Below are 18,685 nucleotides of genomic sequence, written 5' to 3' on the forward strand. Positions count from 1 at the left end.
CCTACATGCTGTGCTATCGCTCTGGCCTACTATGAGCAGGTTAGGCTGCAGTGAGGGTGCCTGTTGTTTTCAGCTGAGACTGGGGTCTCAACCCACTCCTACCCCCACTCTGGGCCCTCAACATGACTTCAGGGGGTAAGATTTAAAAGAAAAAAAGATTACAGATTTTTCCATCTCCTTGTTTAATTGTGTTGTTAGCCCAGTTGTCTTGGGATCCTGCTGTTAATAGGGCTGGGGTAAGGGACCCGGGCTGGCTAGGTTTGTGGATTAGAGCATTTTTGAAGTTTGGGTAATTATGCTGTAAATGGCTGAGTAACTTTCCAAGCTTTGAGATGCCCGTTGTGATTACACGGTGGGGGTTGGGGGCGGAGGAGGAGGTGGGGGAGAAGAGAGGGCCTGCCTGCCGGAGGTTCCAGGCCTGGGATTCCGAATCCTGCTCAAATGGCTCCCCTACTCCCGAGTTCTTTTCTCCTCTGAGACTGAGTCTTTATGTTCAGTCATTCAGGTCTCCCCATCTCTGGGTGCTGGGTTTTTCCAGAAGTGGAGAAGTACAAGAGAATTCATCCAATCTGGGGTTCAGTGTTGGGTGAAGCTGTGGGCTAGGACAAGTAGATCTGAGCTCTGGACTATTGATTCGGGGCACCATCCTTCACCTCCCTATTAGGGTCCTCTGGGAAGGGTCTGACCTGCTGGGACTGTCCGGAAGTCAGTGTATCAAAGGCTATGCAGACACTTGCCTTGTGCTTTCTTCAAATGCTTCCCACACACCTTTCAGCTTCACCTGTAAGCATTTCCACCTATTGGAACCCTGTTCCTGCTCAGTGTGACTCTTTGCTGTCCACCTCTAAACCATCGGTAATCTCTCAGGTTCTTTGCTCTCTGACCATTGCCCTCTTTACCCAGGGCCCCTAGTCCCCTCACCCTCTCCCTAAAGCCTCCCTCGCTTATTTGCCAGGAGGTGGACATGGGCAGAACTTCTGGTTTCTTCGACCGGACTCTGTCCATATGTTGGCTCCTGTGGGGTTCAATTTTTTGAAGGACTTTGCAGGGGAGGGTCATTTCAGGGGCTTAGTAGTAGGTGGCAGAGCCTGTGGGGACAAGCTAGAAGGGGTAGAATAGCTCAGGGTGGCAGTGGACAGCCCTTTGGCCTTCCAGAAGTCCCGGGCCTCCTGAGCTCTGCCACTAGCAGAGTTGGTGTTCTGTCCCATGACTAACTTAAGGCAGCCCACACTCTTCTGGTGTCTGGGCCGGCTGGGTTTTGACTTGGAGCTTCTGGCAGTCCCAGGAGCTCTGGGCTGGGGGGCCACCTCTGCACATGACAGATAGGAAGCTGACCTGGCTCACCATCGGCATCCAACTTCCTGCAACATGGAAACTTGGTTCAAGGCAAAGGATTATGCAGTTGGTTTTGGGGTTCCCAATAAGGTTCAAGGGCAAGGCGCTGCAGTAGTACATCTGGAAAAGCACTTGACTTACATGTACCCAAACCCAGGTTCATTCCCCAGCATCCCATATTATTCCCCAAGCCTACCAGGAATGCAGAGCCAGAAGAACCCCTGAGATTTACTGGTTGTGGCCCCCAAAACAAAAGAAAAAAAAAGTTGGACTTCTGGGAACTTTGCAACCCAAAGTGTGTGACCCAAAGTTGCGGTCTCCACCGGGACCTGCAGCTGTACCTCAACAGGCTTACATTGTCTCCTCTGTCATGCGAGCCAAAGGGAGAAAATTGGATCTGGGAGGCAGAGATTTGGGTCACAGATGACTTTTCAGAAATTGTCTTGTGGGGAGGCAGGGCTCCTGTGGGGATCCCATGTTGTGGGGGTCTTGGGAGAGTGGGGTGGGTTTGAATTTGTGTTGAAGCCCACATGGCTGCTTTTGTGAGACTCACAGTGAGGGGGGCAGGGGGATGGTCTGTTCTAGCTCTACTTTTTGAGCCAAGAGCAGATTCAGCCTTTGGGTGACCCTGATGGCAGGAAGGATCCTGAGACTGGGTGGGATGCCCCGAGCTTCACTCTTCCTGTCAGTAGGTGCCCTCCTATGGTTCCAGGCTCAGCCATCGCTGCTGGTGCTAACATTGGTGGCATGTCTTTCCCTGTTTTCTGCTCTTTCCCCTCCACCTCCCCCCCCCCCCCCCATCTGCTGGTCTCTTTGCTGAGGGGTGGATGTTCTGCTATGGTGTGAGTGTCCTGTCTTAGGGTTCTCTGAGTTCACTGCCAGGCCTGCGAGCAAGGCTCTGGCGGAGCTGGCTCGGGAGCTGCCCCTGCCGCTCATCAGTGGTTTGAGGCCATCCTCTGTAGTATGTCACTTTTTCCATCCCCTTTTCTTCTCCGTGCTGAGGCATTTCCCTCCCAGTCGCGCTGTGCATCCCCAGTGGCCCAAGCGGAAGCTTTGTTGGAAAGGCTGGCCCACGCTGGCACCTTTCCCCTCTGGCGACTTGATTTGGTGTTCCTGTGCAGATTGACCCTGAATGAGTGAACAAAGGAACAAGAGAGCGGATGTGAGTGTCTGGGCACCTGGCATGTCCTGAGTTCCTGCTGGACCCTGTCCCCTGAAGGGCACAGAATCTGTGCTTGCTGCTTTAGGAGACTTCAGAAAACTGGGTACAGGGCAAAGGTTGCAAGTAGGATGTAGATTGGGGATTCCAGGGGGCTGGAGAGATAGTGTAGTGGTTAGGGCACTTGCTTTGGAAGTCCTTGGCACTCTCATATGGTTCCCTGAGCTTTGCCGGGAATAAACCCTCAGATTTGGCCCAAAAGAGTCAGGTGTGGTCCAAAATCATAAAAGGAGTTTGAGACTGGAGAGGTCTCGATGTGTTAAGGTGCTAGATTTGCAGGTGGCATCCCTGGCCCTCAGTCCTCATGGTCTGAGACCCTCATAGTGCAAAGCACTGCATCCGGGATCTTTTAGCACAGAGCCAGGAGTAGCTCCTGAGCACTGTTGGGTGTACCCCAATCTCTTTCCCCCACTCAAATATGGTTAAATAGGGCAGACAGGTAGATAATCAGAGGTTCCCAGATGTGAAGTATCGGAATCTTACAGGACATCTGCCATCAGCTATGGGAGGAGTTAGAAAATATATTTTATTTTATCATTATTGGTTGCCTGACTTTTGGAGAGGCAGTAATCCCAGATGGTTCTCAGGGCCTACTTCTTGGTTTATTTCCAGCTGGGTACTGGGATTGAACCCAGGGCCTCACACATGCAAGGCTCAAACACTGAGCCACATCCCTAATCCCATGAGTTGGAATGATTTTTTTTTCTTTTTCCAGTTTTTGGACCACACCCAGTGATGCTCAGGGGTTACTTTTTTGGTTTGGTTTGGTTTTTTTTTGGGCCACGCTCGCTCGGTGATGCTCAGGGGCTACTCCTGGCTATGAGCTCAGAAATCACTCCTGGCTTAGGGGACCATATGGGACGCTGGGGAATCGAAACACAGTCCATCCTAGGCTAGCACTTGAAAGGCAGACACCTCACCTCTAGTGCCATTGCTCCGGCCCCTTGGGTTACTTCTGACTGCACTTAGGAATCACCCCTGGTGGTGCTCAGGAGACCATATACAATGTGAGGATTTGAACCCTGGTCTGCACCAAGTGCCTTTCCCCCCATACTGACTCCACAACCTGAAAATGCCCCTTTATTCCTCTCCCTTTCATGTCTGTCTTTCTCTCACAAGAGAGAAAGACCTTGGTTTGCAAGGTCTCAATCAGGTCCTTCGGGGCTTGTTGTTTCTTTTGGGGCCTCACCTTGCAGTGCTTGGTTCCTGATTCACTGCTTGAGAGGCCATTCCCAGTCATGCCCTGGTGACTCTGTGGCCAGCCTCGGTTCAGAGCATAGCACCTGGGTCCCCTGCATGTAGAAAGTATGCATTCAGCACTTGAACCATCTCCCTGGCCCCTAACCAACTCCTCCTTGACTGACCGATTAGAAATGCTTTCCTCGAATGCTTCTCACTGATCCAACAGCAATACCAAGATGTGGGCACAGTCCGTGTATTCCCTGATGGAGACTCCCTTCCTTCCACTGTGCTCTCGGCTCCTAGCAGGCTGGTCATTGCTGGCTTGAGATCATCAGGCCACTGGCCTTTAAACACCTCTGATCAGTGGAAAGCTATGCTTCTTTTATACACCCAGTGGCGGTGCTGGGGTTACTCCTGGCTCTGCACTCAGGAATCACTCCTGGCAGGCTTGTAGGACCATATGGGATGCCAGGAATCGAACCAGGGTCCTATGTTGGCCATGTGCAAGGCAAATGCCCTACTGCTGTGCTATCGCTCCGGCCCCGAAGCTGTACTTCTTATTCTTAGCAAGGGGCTTTCAGCCTTGAGGCTGATCCTGAATTAACTATACAGCATATCAGGGCCAGCGGGGAGCTTCAGGGATGGAGGCTTCTCACAAGCAGGCATCAGCCTTCTCCACAGGCCTGTACACTCTCTTTTGTTCCCCTCTTTTTTTGAGACCACGCTTGGCAGTGCCCAAGGTTTATTCCTAGTTCTGTACTCAGATTGCTCCTCAAGCTCAGGGAGTCATATGGGATGCTGGGGATTAAACTAGTATTGGCTGCTTGCAAGGTAAGCACCCTCCCTACTGTACTATCTCTCAGTGTGTTTTTCTTTGGAAGAAAAGAAGGATGAGATTGGGGGAGTGGTTTGGTGGTAGATTGTTTTCCTCATATGTATGCATACATATGAATAGGTTTCCAGTCCTAGTGCCCCCCCAACCCAGAAATTTCTCCAAAGTAAAAAAATACTCTGGAGAGGTTGAGGTGTTGGGGACCATGTAGTGTTAGTTTGACACTGTTCCTAGGTCCTACGCATGTATGTGCTTCAGTCATTGGAATATCTTAACAAAATGAACAAGAGGGTTTTTTGTTTGTTTGTTTTTGGGTTTTTTGTTTTGTTTAGTTTTTGGGTCACCTCTGGCAGTGCTCAGGGGTCATTCCTAGCTCTATGCTCAGAAATTGCCCCTGTCAGGCACAGGGGACCATGTGGATTGACGGGACTCAACCACCGTCCTACTGCATACAAGGCAAACGCTTTACCTCCATGCTATCTCTCTGGCCCCGTTTGTTTTTTGAGGGGAATGGCTGCCAAATTTACTCTGGCTTTGTGCTTAGGGATTACTCCTAGTGAGGGTTGGGGGACCATGTGTGGTGCTGAGGATAGAATTGGGTTGACTGCATGCATGTCTTACATATACTATCTCTTTGGTGTCCCTGAAAGGTTTTTTTTTTTGGATTGGATTTTGGTTTTTGGGTCACACCCGGCAGTGCTCTCAGGGGTTACTTCTGGCCCTATGCTCAGAAATCGCTCCTGGCAGGTTCAGGGGATATATGGGATGCCGGGATTCGAACCACCGTCCTTCTGCATCTAAGGCAAACGCCTTACCGCTGTGCTATCTCTCCGGCCCCCCTGAAAGAGTTTTTATTTGAGTAAGAGAAGGCAAAAATATTTAATCTGAGATAGGGGACTCAAGTAGCACCAAACCACATAGTCCAGTAAGTCTTTAGGTTACCGACTTTAGTAATATCATGAAGAGATACAAGTTGACCTGTGTTGATCTAAGATTTAATCATTCTAGTTGCCTTTGCATAGGAACAAACAATATGAAGTAAATTAGTTTGTGCGTGCATGAAGGCAGGTTATGGTGGTAGATGAGTGACTGGGGATATTGGTGATGGGAAGGTTACACTGATGATAGGATTGGTGTTTGGACATTAAATGCCTGAAATGACTATATTACAAACAACTTGGTAAATCATGATGTTACAATAAAAACTAGGAAAAAGAAAAAAATACCTAATCTGGTTAGATCCCAAGTGTTCTCTGAGGGACTGGTGCCTAAGGATGTCTTCTTTCCCTTTTCTTTTTGGGCCACACCTGACTATGCTCAGGACTTGCTCCTAGTTCTGTGCTCAGCTCATGGGTTCAGATGACCATATGGGATGCGGGAATTGAACCCAGGTCTCAAGCAAACACCTTCCCAGCAGTACTGTCTCCCCAACTCTCTTTTCTTTTTGCACTGAAATGAGAAGCTCCAAAGGAGGATCTTTGAGGTAGAAAGAAGGGGTTGGGTATGCTCTGGGCGAGTCTCCCACTGACATTTGATCCTAACAGGGTGCAGGCTGGCTGGATGAGGGGCCTTGGTTTTGTGGTAGGGAGAAGGTGGGAGGCCATTAAAGGTGGAAGAAACAAGAGGCGTGATGTAGCAGCTGCAGAGCAGGTAAGGAACAGCCTATTTGGTGCTCTCATAGGCATATGCTTGTACAGTCACCGCTAGACGGTATAAAATGTGCCACATTTGTACTGAAGTGGAGCATTTCCCTACAGATGGAGAACTCTTCCCAGCCGAAACATTCAAGATGGCCAATTCCCCTCCTCCCTCCTCATTCTTTTGGTTGTGAAACAGCCTGCTTAAGGTTTCCATGGCCCATCTATTGGCTTGTCTATAAACTATTTTGGAGTTGTGGTCAGGCCGTGTCATCTGAAGTCCAGTGCATCGTGCCTGACTTTCCAAGTTTGGGAGTTGGCTTTTGTTTTGGGGGCCACCCCTGGCACTTAGGTGCCTACTATTGTGTCTGTGCTCAAGGATCATTTCTGGTGGGGGACTGTGCGGTGCTGGGCATGGAACTGGCTGTGTGCATGGCAAATGCCTTCACCCCAGTAGTGACTCTGACCTGGGCTTTGTTCCCAAATTCCCAACAAGCCTCCTCTTCTACTGTGCACTGTTGGAAGGTCACGGGCACCAACAGGCCCCAGCTTGCAGGTGTGCTGCCGCATTCCAGACTGCAGTGCCTGCTGGGAGCTCCATGCTGGGCCTGGCTGCTGTAGAGACCATGCTGTAGGTGGGAACAGTCATCCCTGCCATGTGCGTGGACTAATCTATGGTTCTTACTACTCTGTACTCTGTGCCCACTTTTGGTGAGACAGGCCCTGGCATATAGTAGGGACACTGGATATAGGTTTTCTTGACTCTTGTGGTTTGTTTTTGTTTTGTTAACTCCACCTGGCAGTGCTCAGGGCTTACTCTTGGATCTGTGTTTAGGGATTGCTCATGGCAAGTATGATAAACCATATGAGATGCTGGGGATTGACTGCATTCAAAGCAACCTCCTATACCATTGTACTTTCGCTCTGTGACCCTGTTTCTTTCTCACTTTAGAGGCCAGTTTTATAATTTAAGACATCTAAAGGGGGCTGGAGAGAATACAGTGGGTAAGGCATTTCACCCAAAGCCTCTCCAGGAGTGATCCTTGAACATGACTGGGTGTGACTCAACAACCCCCCTCCCTGGCCTTGCCCCCCAGAGAAAAATGTTTTAGAGGAGCTGAGAAGAGGGCTTAAAGGCCCTCTCAGCGCTAGGGCCAGTGGGAAGGCACTTGCTTTGCACATGGTACGTACATCTAGACTCAAATGTTTAGCATCACATATGTTCCCCCAGCCCCACCTGGAGTGATTCCTGAGCCCAAGCCTGAGCCTGAAGTCACCTTTGAACACAGGTTATGGGTGTGGCCCTCCACACAAAGGAGGCCCTAGCTCATGCTTTACATATAGGAACCCCAGTCCTTAAGTTCCAGGGCACTGCTTGCAGTAATAGTAAACACTGAGCCAGCTGCTCCAAGAGTGACCCCCATTTCACCCTCAAGCACTCATCTGAGCACTGAGCCAGGAGCAATTCCTGAGCACTACCAGGTGTGATTCAAAAGCAACAAAAGAGAAGAACTTGGGACAGTTATCTTTTAAATTCTAGAAAACACCAACTTTTGCTTTGAAACTATACTCTGGGGTCTTCAGGGACCACTGTCCACCTGGTACGAGGTCTTGAGCTCTGTCTCCCAACAACAGTAGAATTTGGATGCCAGGTACATCGCCCTTCGCTGAGCTGTTGACTGCTCTCTGGCAATCCTGCTAATTTTCTTCTGCTTCTGAAGTGGTCAGGTTCCAACATGAGATCCTGCTTCCCTTCCAGGCAGGGTGCAAAGGCACGATATGATGTTCCAATTCTCTCCTGGTCTCACCCATTAAAACGAAACAAAAATGAAAGGGCTGGAGCTATAGGACAGCAGATAGGGCACTTACCTTGCATGTGGCTGACCTGTATTTGGTCGCTAGTATCCCAAATGGTCCCCTGAGTACTGCTAGGAGTAATTCCTGAATGTAGAGCCATGAGTAACCCCTGGGTATTGGCTGTGTGCATGTACAAATGGTAGCATACTAACTGGAAATAAAGTACAGGTATTAAGACATTGACTTGACTTGCTTATGGCTGAGCCTGGTTCAATCCCTGTACCAAATATGTGTCCCAGCAATTTTAGGATTTTCCTGAAGTAGTCTCTCTCTCTCTCTCTCTCTCTCTCTCTCTCTCTCTCTCTCTCTCTCTCTCTCTCTCTCTCTCTCTCTCTCTCTCTCTCACACACACACACACACACACACACAACTCTAAATCAAGCCTGGGAGGTAATACTATTGATAGAATCGTTTGCTTTGCATATGGCTAACCTGGGTTCGATACCCAGCACCACTTACAGGACCTGCCAGGAGTAAGCCCAGTACATAGTTGTATATGACCCCCCCAAAACAAAACAAAAAGCCCACCATGCTTGCCATATTTGAGCCTGTGCTCCAGTTCCTCCTATACCTCAGGGGACCTAGTTTTCTGCAAAGGATCGTGTACTGATGATCCCCAGAACAGTTATCAACAGACACTGGAGTTCTGTAGGTGGGTCTCTGTCCTCTCTCCACTATCTACCCCATGTTTGAAAACTCCTGAAACAAAAGGCTTTTCTGGAGTACACATGGGCACCCTGCCTCGATAAATGTCCCAGTTGTGAGGTGGCTGCGAGGGGTCCGGGTCCCCCCAGAGCCCGCCTCACTCCCCTTTGTTGTTGAGGGCCTTTTGAAGATGGTCCTAGAGGTCCCGCTGAGTCGCAAGCAGCAATTTCAGGCGAGTCTCTACTTGAGCTCCCCCAGAGGCACTTTCCCAGGCCCTTCAGGTCCCAAGGCTCCCCAGGGCCACCCAGCTGAGGAGGCTGGAGAACAGCGGGGAGGCTTGGGTGGCACTTCTCTCTCCAGCCCCTTCCCACCCTGTCTGGATCAAAGGCGTCTCCTCGGGGATCAGGGAAATACCTCTCCCGCCGCCCCAGCAGTGAGTAAACAGGCCGGCCTCTCCCGCGTTTGAAGCGCAGTGCTCCAGGCCTGCAGGAATGCAGAACATTTCATGTTAGCCCGGGACTTAGGTTTCCACTGCTCTGGGTATTTGCAAATTCGAAACAAATGCCCTCATTTAGCAGCAGGCAGAGCCGGAGCAGTAAATGGGGGCTGTTTGGGGAGTTTATGGCGGTCACAGGTATTTGTGGAAAGAGGGATCCCAGCAGGTTTGGGAAAGGACAGAGGGTTTATGGTTAGGTGGGACTCCAAACACCCCAGCCAGGTCTCCGGGAGAGTTGTTAGGTGGGTTCTGCCTTGAAACGCTTTGCAGAGCCGCCTGCCCCCCCAGGAAGTATCTCGTCCTGGCAGACAAAGGGGCTGGGGGTGGTGTTTATCCCTGGGGGCTGATGCTAAGGGCCTGCGCCCGGTGCTGGCTGCCAAAGTGTCAGATTTCCCGTGAACCCTTCCTCCGCTCCCTCCCAGGGCCTGAAAGGCTCGTTAAATGCGCTTTATATATAACAAGTTGGCTGAGAGGGCTCTCCTCACTTCCAGCCAGTTTTGTGAGGAAGGAGCTCGGGAAACCTGTTTTCCTTTTGTTGTTGTTTCTGGAAGGGGGAGCCCCAAAGGTGCGGTGGCCAAGGGACCCTGATTTCAAGCCTGAGCCCAGCAAATGGGCCATACTGTGAGCCCCTGAAGGGGCTTTCGCCAGCTCTGCCCATCTTGGGCTGGGCCTCTTCCCCCCACCTCAGGACCCCACCCCTTGGAAATTCAGAAAACTGAGTTTTGGCTTCACACCTGCTCCCCCAGGGGCCAGACACAGTTCCGCAGTCTGGGCCTCAGGTTTCTGCTTTTATAAGGGGGCCAATACTGCCAGTCTCCTGTCAAGTTTTGTGAGACTGATGAGAACTTTTTGGTTTGGGGGGTAGAGTGTGGGGTGTTCCAGGGCTCCTGCCATCTCAGTGCCCAGCGGACCACGCAGTGCTGGAGATTGAAACCCAGGCCTTGGGCATGTCAGGTCCGAGTTCCACTCCTGGGCTGCTTCCCTAGCCTTTGAGCATAGTTTTTGTTTCTTTGTTTGTTTGTTTTGGGGCCACTCCCGGTGGCGTTCAGGGGTTACTCATGGCTGTGCACTCAGAAATCGGTCCTGGCTTGGGGGGATCATATGGGACGCTGGGGGATCTAACCGTGGTCTGTTCTAGGTTAGCCTTTGCAAGGTAAATGCCCTACGGCCTGTGCCACCGTTCCAGCCCCTGAGCATAGTTTCTCATTGGCTGTGAGAAGCCCCTTTTCTGCTGGCTAACTCACATCTTAGAATCGGGTTGTAGATAATGTTGTGTTTCTTTTACCTGGTACCACTTGTAGAGAAGTTGGATAGTGATATATATATATATATGTATATATATATATATACATACATATATATGTATATATATATACACCTTACTGTCAGTGACATCTTCAAAATTCAGTGTCAGTTAGAGCTGGAGAGGTGGAGCTGACTCGAGTTTGATCCCTGGCATCCGATATGGTCCCCTGAGTCCTTCTTAAGTATAGAGCCAGGAGTAGTCCTTGAGCACCTCTGGATGGGTCCCAGAAACCAAAAGATAGTTTACACTGTGAATTTTGTTTTGTATTTCTTTCTTCCTTCCTCCCTCCCTTTCCTCTTCCTTTTTCTTCCTTCTTACATATACCATTTAAGTACCACTGAACCACTCTCTAACTCCAATACTTTTAAAGAGTGGAGACAGTATAGAGGTTAAGTTACTTACCTTGCAGTAAGGTATTTACTTACTGACCCCAGTTCTGTCTCTGGTGCTACCTGTGATCCCGGATCACAGTCAGGTGTAAGCCCTGAGAACGACCTGTGTGGCTCAAAAACTGATCTTTTACTTTTGTTTTGGGGCCACACCTGGCAATGTTCAGGGGCTATTTCTAGCTCTGTATTAGGAATCACTCTTGGTAGTATTCAGGGGACTATATGGGACGCTAGGGATCAAACCCAGATAGGTTACATGCAAATACAGCTTTCCCTCTGTACTATTGCTCCAATCCCAAACCTGTTCTAAATAGAAGTAGGTTTTATTCTATTTAAACAGAGTAATAGGTTCTAATAGGGTCACACCCAGTGACCCTCAGGAGTTACTCCTGGCTCTGTTCTCTGAAATCGCTTTTGGCTTGGGGACTATATGGGATGCGGGGGGGGGGGGGGGGGGGGGAGTGTCGAAACAAGGCTTGTCCTAGGTCGGCGCGTGGAAGGCAAATGCTCTACGGCTGCACCACCGCTCTGGCCTCCTCTATTCTTCTGTTTGTTTGTTTGTTTGTTTGTTTTGTTTTTGGGTCACACCCAGCATCACTCAGGGGCCACTCCTGGCTCTACGCTCAGAAATCACCTCCAGCAGATTGGGGGGACCATATGGGATGCCGGGATTCAAACCACCGTCCTTCTGCGCACAAGGCAAACGCCTTACCTCCATGCTATCTCTCCGGCCCCTCCTCTATTCTTTTTTATTTATTTATTTATTTATTTATTTATTTATTTATTTATTTATTTATTTTGGTTTTTGGGCCACACCCAGCAATGCTCAGGGGTTACTCCTGGCTGTCTGCTCAGAAATAGCTCCTGGCAGGCACGGGGGACCATATGGGACACCAGGATTCGAACCAACCACCTTTGGTCCTGGATCGGCTGCTTGCAAGGCAAACACTGCTGTGCTATCTCTCCGGGCCCTTTTATTTATTTATTTATTTATTTTATTTATTTATTTATTTTGGTTTTTCAGGCCACACCCATTTGATGCTCAGGGGTTACTCCTGGCTATGCGCTCAGAAGTTGCTCCTGGCTTGGGGGACCATATGGGACGCCAGGGGATGGAACCGCGGTCCGTCCAAGGCTAGCGCAGGCAAGGCAGGCACCTTACCTCTTGCGCCACCGCCCGGCCCCACAAGTGATTCTTAAGGTTTGTGGTGATGAGGGTGAGAGGAGGTTTAAAGTGATCAGAAGATGAGAGATATCCAGAGGAGAAGGCAGATCCCCATAAGGGCAGACAGTTTTTGAAGGGAGACAGAAGGCAAGTTTTTTTAAGGCCTTAGATGTTCGTGGAGGAAGCAGGAGACTAGAGGGATGAATTTCCTGGTGGCAGATAGAGACTGACTGGAAGGTGGTGCACCAGGGCAGTCCCAGGGGTGCCTGGGAGGAGGAGGTGCCTGGTGCTGGGGAGAGAGATCTCCCGGGAAAAGGAAGCACTTCTGCTTGCTGCTAGCATAGCTCTGCCCTCAGGATTCACTCCTGGAGGTGCACAGGGGACCATGTGGGACCAGATCTAGCTTGGGTCCGCTGCGTGCAAGGTAAATAAATCCCCTTCCCCTCTATACTATCACTCTGGCCCTGTCTGTCTGTCTGTTTGTTTGTTTGTTTGTTATACTCAGCAGTGATCAGGGGTTACTTCTAGCTCTGTACTCAGAAATTACTCCTGGCAGGCTCAGGGGGACCATATGGGATGTCGGGATCAAACCTGGGTCTGCTGCATGCAAAGCAAACACGCTCCCTACTGTGCCAGCACTCCTGCTGCCTTGTTTTTAAAGAACCATAAAACACGTTTTTTATGGGCCTGGGGACAGTTTGGGCCCATCTGCTAAAGCTAAGGATAGAACCAATGCTTTCTGCATGTAAAGCAGGCACTTAGCCTGTTGAACCATCTCTCTGACTGGTTTGAGAGAAATCTTAAGTTTTCTTGCTGGTTTTTTGGGCCATACCTGTTGGTGCAGAGGCTACTCCCACCTTAGTTTTTTTGGGTTGCTTCTGGGGTTGTCTGGAGGTATGGGGGTTTTTGGGGTTGGAACCTGGGCCTCCTGTGTACAAAGCATAAGCTCATGGGTTATTTTATCCACCCTCCCTTTTTATGTAATCACTTGTGGAATAGGTTGATATTTCCATGTGTTCACTTCTTTAGGTTTATGGGGAGTTTCAGAATGGTCCCCCCATTTTCTTTCTTTGTGTGTTGGGGCACAAACCTAGGGCCTCACACTGAAGCATGTGCTCTGCCATGGCCACAACCAGATCCTCGATTTCTTCTTTAACTGACACATAAATTGCCAAGTAATGTATTTGTTTTAAGTCTACTAGGGAATGGCTATGTATAAATTTGTTCTTTGGAGGTTATGTGCTTGACTGTGCTCAGGGACTCAGGAGATGTCAGTGATCAAACGTGGGTTCATTACATACGAGACAAGTGCCTTACCTGCTGTATCGTCTCTCTAGCCCTGTTATGTATGTGAACTGTGCAATGATTAGCTTGATAAATTTAGTTTATGTGGAATATCACAGTTGCTTTTGTCTTTCTTGTGATGAGACTATTTGTTTTGGGGCCACACTCAACTGTGGTCAGGGGTTGCTCCTGGCTCTGCACTTAGAAATTGCCCTTGGTAGGTTCAGAAGACAATACGGGTTGCCGAGATTCGAACCATCTGTCCTGGCAAGACAAACACCCTACCATTGTGCTATCTCTCCGATCCCATGTGATGAGATTTTTAAGATCTAGTCTCTCTCTCTCTCTCTCTCTCTCTCTCTCTCTCTCTCTCTCTCTCTCTCTCTCTCTCTCTCTCTCTCTCTCTCTCTGTCTCTCTCTGTCTCTGTCTCTCTCTCTTGTTTTGGGTCACACCCAATGACACTCAGGGGTTACTCCTGGCTATAAGCTCAAAATCGCTCTGGCGAGGGGGACCATATGGGACGCTGGGGGATCGAGCCACGATCTGTCCTGGGGTCAGCTGCCTGCAAGGCAAACACCCTAACCGCTGCACCATCGCTCTAGCCCCAAGATATGTTCTCTTAATAGTTTTTTACATACAAACATATGATCACTAATATTTTTATTTTTATTGTTGTGGAAGGACCACACCCACATTGCTGGCAGAGCCATGCAGTATTGGGAATTGAATCTAGGGCCTTTCCTGTACGAGGCCACATCTATCACATCCCTGTCCCCAGTCGATAACTCTTAACTGTAGCCCTTAAGCAGTCTGTGACCACCTCAGGACTTGTAACAGGCAGTCTCTACCTTTTGACTACCTTTTCCCATTGGCCCTGGTCTGCCCTCCACTTCTGGGCACTGCCAGGCTGTTCTCTGCCTCTGTGTTGGTCCTTCTGCTCTGCTGGGAGCATTTTGAAGCAAGAGACAGTTTTGTGGCTGATGGTCCTTGAACCTTCGGGAAGAATGATACTCGGTGTTAGGAAAAAAATCTCAATGCGCTTTCCCCGAAAGCTTTGAAATACTCTGAGGAGGGCGTTTTGGATGGTCTCAAACTTACTTTTGGAGGCTTTCTAAAACCCAATGTGAAATCTTCTTCTGGGAAAGGCTTTCTTCCCATGTTCGCCATGTGGTGAGGGTTTGAAAGACTTGTGGTTCTTTTCAAACCAAGTCAACAAATCCTTTGAAGCTCTTTTCAAGTCAGAGGCATGGGGGAAGAGAGCGTTTTGGCCCTCTAAGTCCTGAATTTTAGCCAGTTGTCCAGTTGGGACACCACATGCCCCGGGGTTCATATTTACATCTGCCATCAGAAATAGCAGCTTTGCCTGGGAAGATATACAGGGCAGGGGTGGGGTGGGATGGGTGAGTGGGGGGTTTCTGCCAGTACCTGGCTTTGGGATATCCACTCTACAAACTCAGTGGCTGAAGGAAGACTGTCTTGTGCTGGTCCCAAGCCCTGTCCCAGCCCTAGGAAGAAGCATCTATCAAGCTGAAAGGGCCACTAATTCCCCTGAGCCCCAGGTTGGAGGTAAATGACTTAAAAGTTGCTGTTAGCAACCTGCCAAATTGTTTTCAGTTTTTGCTGCCAAAGAGTACACTGAAAACTGGGTGTAAATTGGGTTATTTACACTGGTTCTGTTTTTGTTGCTTCCATGAGGTTGGGGAAAGGAGGGCTGGGATCCAAGTTAGCTTTTCAGGTTCCTCAGGTAGATGGGGAAAGGGGGGCTCCCCTCTTGGGTTGAAGTGCCCATGAATGCAGGAAGTGTGTGACCAGCACCGGCCTTTGAGGGGCCTGGGAAGCAGCCCCCTTTCAGTACATCAAAGAAATACCTTTTGTTTTCCGCTCACACTTGCTTCTGCCCTGGAGCTGGTCATAAAGAGGTGGGGTTGTGAGGGTCTACATCTGGAAGGTGGGCGGGCAGGGCAATGTTCTTCCACACACTGCTGTGTCTTCCCTGCCTCCCCTGCCCACTGCCCTGGTGTGAAGGGGTCTGTCTGGGCTCGCCTGGGCACCCCAGGATCTGTGGAGACCGCCCACCCCACCCACCCCTCTTCCCCCAGAGCTAGGCTCTGAGCTGATGCAGCCAACACCCCAAGATGGATTTCACTCCAGGCTAGGTGTTTTGTTGTTGAATCATTTGCATTCATTAAAAGTAGTGGCGGGTGAGAGATATTTAAGGCTACAGGGCTGGGGTTGCTGGAGGCCTCTTGCTTTCGACCCTCATTAAGAATTCTGGGGGCCCTGGAGAGGATGGCAGCTCATTCAAAGCTTACTTAACTTCTGACTGCCTTGGGCAGAGGCCAACTACTAAAATATGAAAAATGTTTGCCCAGCAGCCCCCAGAGCTGGGCCAGACTGCCCTGGCCAAAGAAAACACGCACTTACAATTCATTATTTAGCCGCCTCCTGCGAGCTTGCTCGTGTCTCTTCCTCTCCTGGGACCTCTCTGAGTTAGGGGTACAAGGGGGTGGGTGGACTGCCAAGAAAGTGCCTGGGGAGAAAGTTGAAGAGGAAGGAAGGTTGGCCTGAAGCAAGTGCTGTCTGCATCCACTTCACCCATTTCACTCATTCTCTATTAATGGATTTGACTTTGTTGCTAGGAATTTGCTTGCTTTCATTTTAATATTTCCTTCTTTCTTTCTTCCTTACCCCCCCCCCCCTTTTTTTTTTTTGGCCACATCCATTGATACTCATGGGTTACTTGACACTGTGCTCATGGCTCACTCCTGTCAGTCATGCAGTTCCAGGACTGAACCTGGGTAGGCCGCATACAAGGTAAATGCCTTACCTGCTGTGCTAGTCAAGTTCCCTGTGTTTGTACATCTGTAGAATAAATACCAGAGTGGAATCCTTTGTTTGGGGAATAAGACAACACATCAACACTGGCTACAGAGTTTTGTGTTTATGTTTGTGTTTTGCTTCTGAGGAGTGAGTTATAACTTGCAGTACATTTGAGACCCGGTTGCACCACAGATGTGTGTGAAAGTCATACTGGGTGAAAAACTATAAACGGAGCTATTGTGTGGGTTTATCATCCAAACTTGGACCTTTAACAATGATGCCAGGACAGCAAGCGTGAGCCAGGGTTATTTCAGGCTCCTCAAAGCACAGCAGCCTACTGCCTACCCAGGGCTGCCTTCGTTGAGCCCACCTCCTGCTGCTTTCTTTCTTTTGTTGTTGGGACCACCTGGCAGTGCTCAAGGCTTACTCCAAGCTCTGCACTCAGGAACCATTTCTGGTGGTGCTTGGGGGACCATCTGGGGTACCAGGGATTGAACCAGGTCGGCTAGCTGCAAAGTACATGTCCTACCCGCTGTGCTTTGGCTCTTGGCTCTGATGCCGCTTTCATTTATCTTGACCTTGCTCTGTCCACTTGGTTATGAGTGTGGCTGCACGGGTCAGTTTTCTGTCTTCTTGCTGCACCAGCCTTGAGTCGTATGTTCTGACTCACTGTCAGAATCTGAGGTGTGAAGTAGCCTTTTTGGGGGGCCACATTCACTGATGCTTAGGAGTTGCTCTTCTCTGCACCCCGGAATTATTCCTAGCTGCTGCTTGAGGGGACCGGATGGGATGCTGGGGATCTAACAGTAGTTGGCCGTGTACGAGGTTAGCACCTTATCTCGCAGTACTCTCTGTCTGGTTTACTTCTCCCAACACTTTGTTTCCTCATCTATGTGATGATGCCAGTTGTGATTTTCATCTCAGGCGCCTCACGGGGGACGAATGACGTGGATTTTTTTCCCGGGAGTTGTCCCAGTTGTGAGACAACTTCACTGTGTACCTGGGACCCCTCTCCTCCTGTTCGCTGGCTGCTCACGGTCCTTCCTTCTCCCTTCGGTATTATCTCCGTAATTGCTTTCTGTCTGCTTTTCTCCCTCTACCCCATTGTCTGTGGTTTCCTTCGGGTACTGTCATCTCTCTTTGAATATGGGTGGAAAAAGAAGTGTATTTTAATAGGCAACATCTTTCACCACCCCCACCCCCAAAATGTCAAGAAACACGTACTTTATGAAACCTGAGATAAAAGGATCAGCTGAGACTCAACCGCCTGAGATGAAAGGGAACCTCACCAAGACTGGTGAGGAAATCAAAAGGGCCGAGGTAACAAGCACAAGGAAGGAAAAATGCAGTTGAAGCATTAGAGTTCCTGTTGATCGCTCAAGGGCTGACTTGGCACCGTACTTTCTGATCAGCGCCATGCCAGAGAAGGAAGAGGCACCATGCGAGGGAAAGGATGACGCTTCTCTCAAAGTGTGATCACTAGAGAAATGGACTCAAGATTTTAAAAATGTAATAATAGGTGGGGCCAGAGAGAGATAGCACAGCAATGGGGCGTTGCTGACCTAGGATGGACAGTGGTTCGATGCCTGGTCCCCCAAGCCTGCCAGGAGCGATTTCTGAGTGCAAAGCCAGGAGAATAACCCCTGATCACCGCCAGGTGTGACCCAAAACCAAAACAAGACAAAAGTAATAGGACTGGGTATAACTGATTCCTGTATATAGTCCTCTGAGCTACAGTCATGTGTGCTCCCAGCATACATGATACAAAGATACAAATACAAACAGGATGCCAGAGTGATAAGACAGCAAGTAGGGTGCTTGCCTTAAACTCAGTCAACCCCAGTTAGAACCCAGGTACCCCATATGGTCAGTCCCCTGAGCCTGTCAGGAGTGCTTCTGAGTAGAGAGCCAGGACTAACCCCTGAGCACTGCCAGGTAACCCCAAAATATATGAGAAAAAGAAAAGCCACCATGTGATCCCTGAGTACAAAACCTGGAGTGATTCCTGGCGTGTGACTCCAAAGCAATAGATAACAGTGCGTACCACGCAGGCAAAAGCCTTATAAGACTAAAATATGGGCAAAGACATGACTTAAGACAAAGGCATTGTCTTGCATTCAGCCAACCTACTTTTGATCCTCAGCATCACTGATATTCCCCCTGAGCACCAATAGGAGTGATCTCTGAGCACAGAGCCAGGAGCAAGCCCAGAGCACTGCTAGATGTGGCCGAAAAATCAAAAGGGTAAGAGAGCGGAGGTAAGATCAGGTCTAAAAGTCTTCATGCTTTTCCTTTTTGCTCTTTAGTAAGTTTCCAGTAGTGATGGGGGGACATTGTTGTGCCAGGGATCACTCTCAGGGTTGATGCGTTCAAAATAAGTGCTCCCAGCTCTTTCCAGGTCTCTCTGGACATAAATTAACATTATTTTTAGGGTATCGGGGCCTTACATGGTGGTGCTCGTGTTCTATTCCTGGCTTGGCTCTGGGTGTTGCTCAGGGGACCGTGCAGTGTCTTGGC

The 18,685-nt window shown here is 49.5% G+C and overlaps 1 protein-coding gene across 1 annotated transcript in view; it reads left to right on the top strand.

The window, feature by feature from the left end:
* PTK7 (protein tyrosine kinase 7 (inactive)) overlaps positions 1 to 18,685 on the top strand; it is a 79,177-nt gene that overhangs the window by 3,187 nt on the left and 57,305 nt on the right. The window contains exon 5 of the mRNA XM_049765209.1: positions 904 to 1,007. Coding sequence (XP_049621166.1) covers positions 904 to 1,007 — 104 coding nt within the window. The remainder of the gene's footprint in view (positions 1 to 903; positions 1,008 to 18,685) is intronic.

This window comes from Suncus etruscus, chromosome 18 (genome assembly GCF_024139225.1).
Source record: "Suncus etruscus isolate mSunEtr1 chromosome 18, mSunEtr1.pri.cur, whole genome shotgun sequence".
Classification (NCBI taxonomy): Eukaryota; Metazoa; Chordata; class Mammalia; order Eulipotyphla; family Soricidae; genus Suncus; species Suncus etruscus.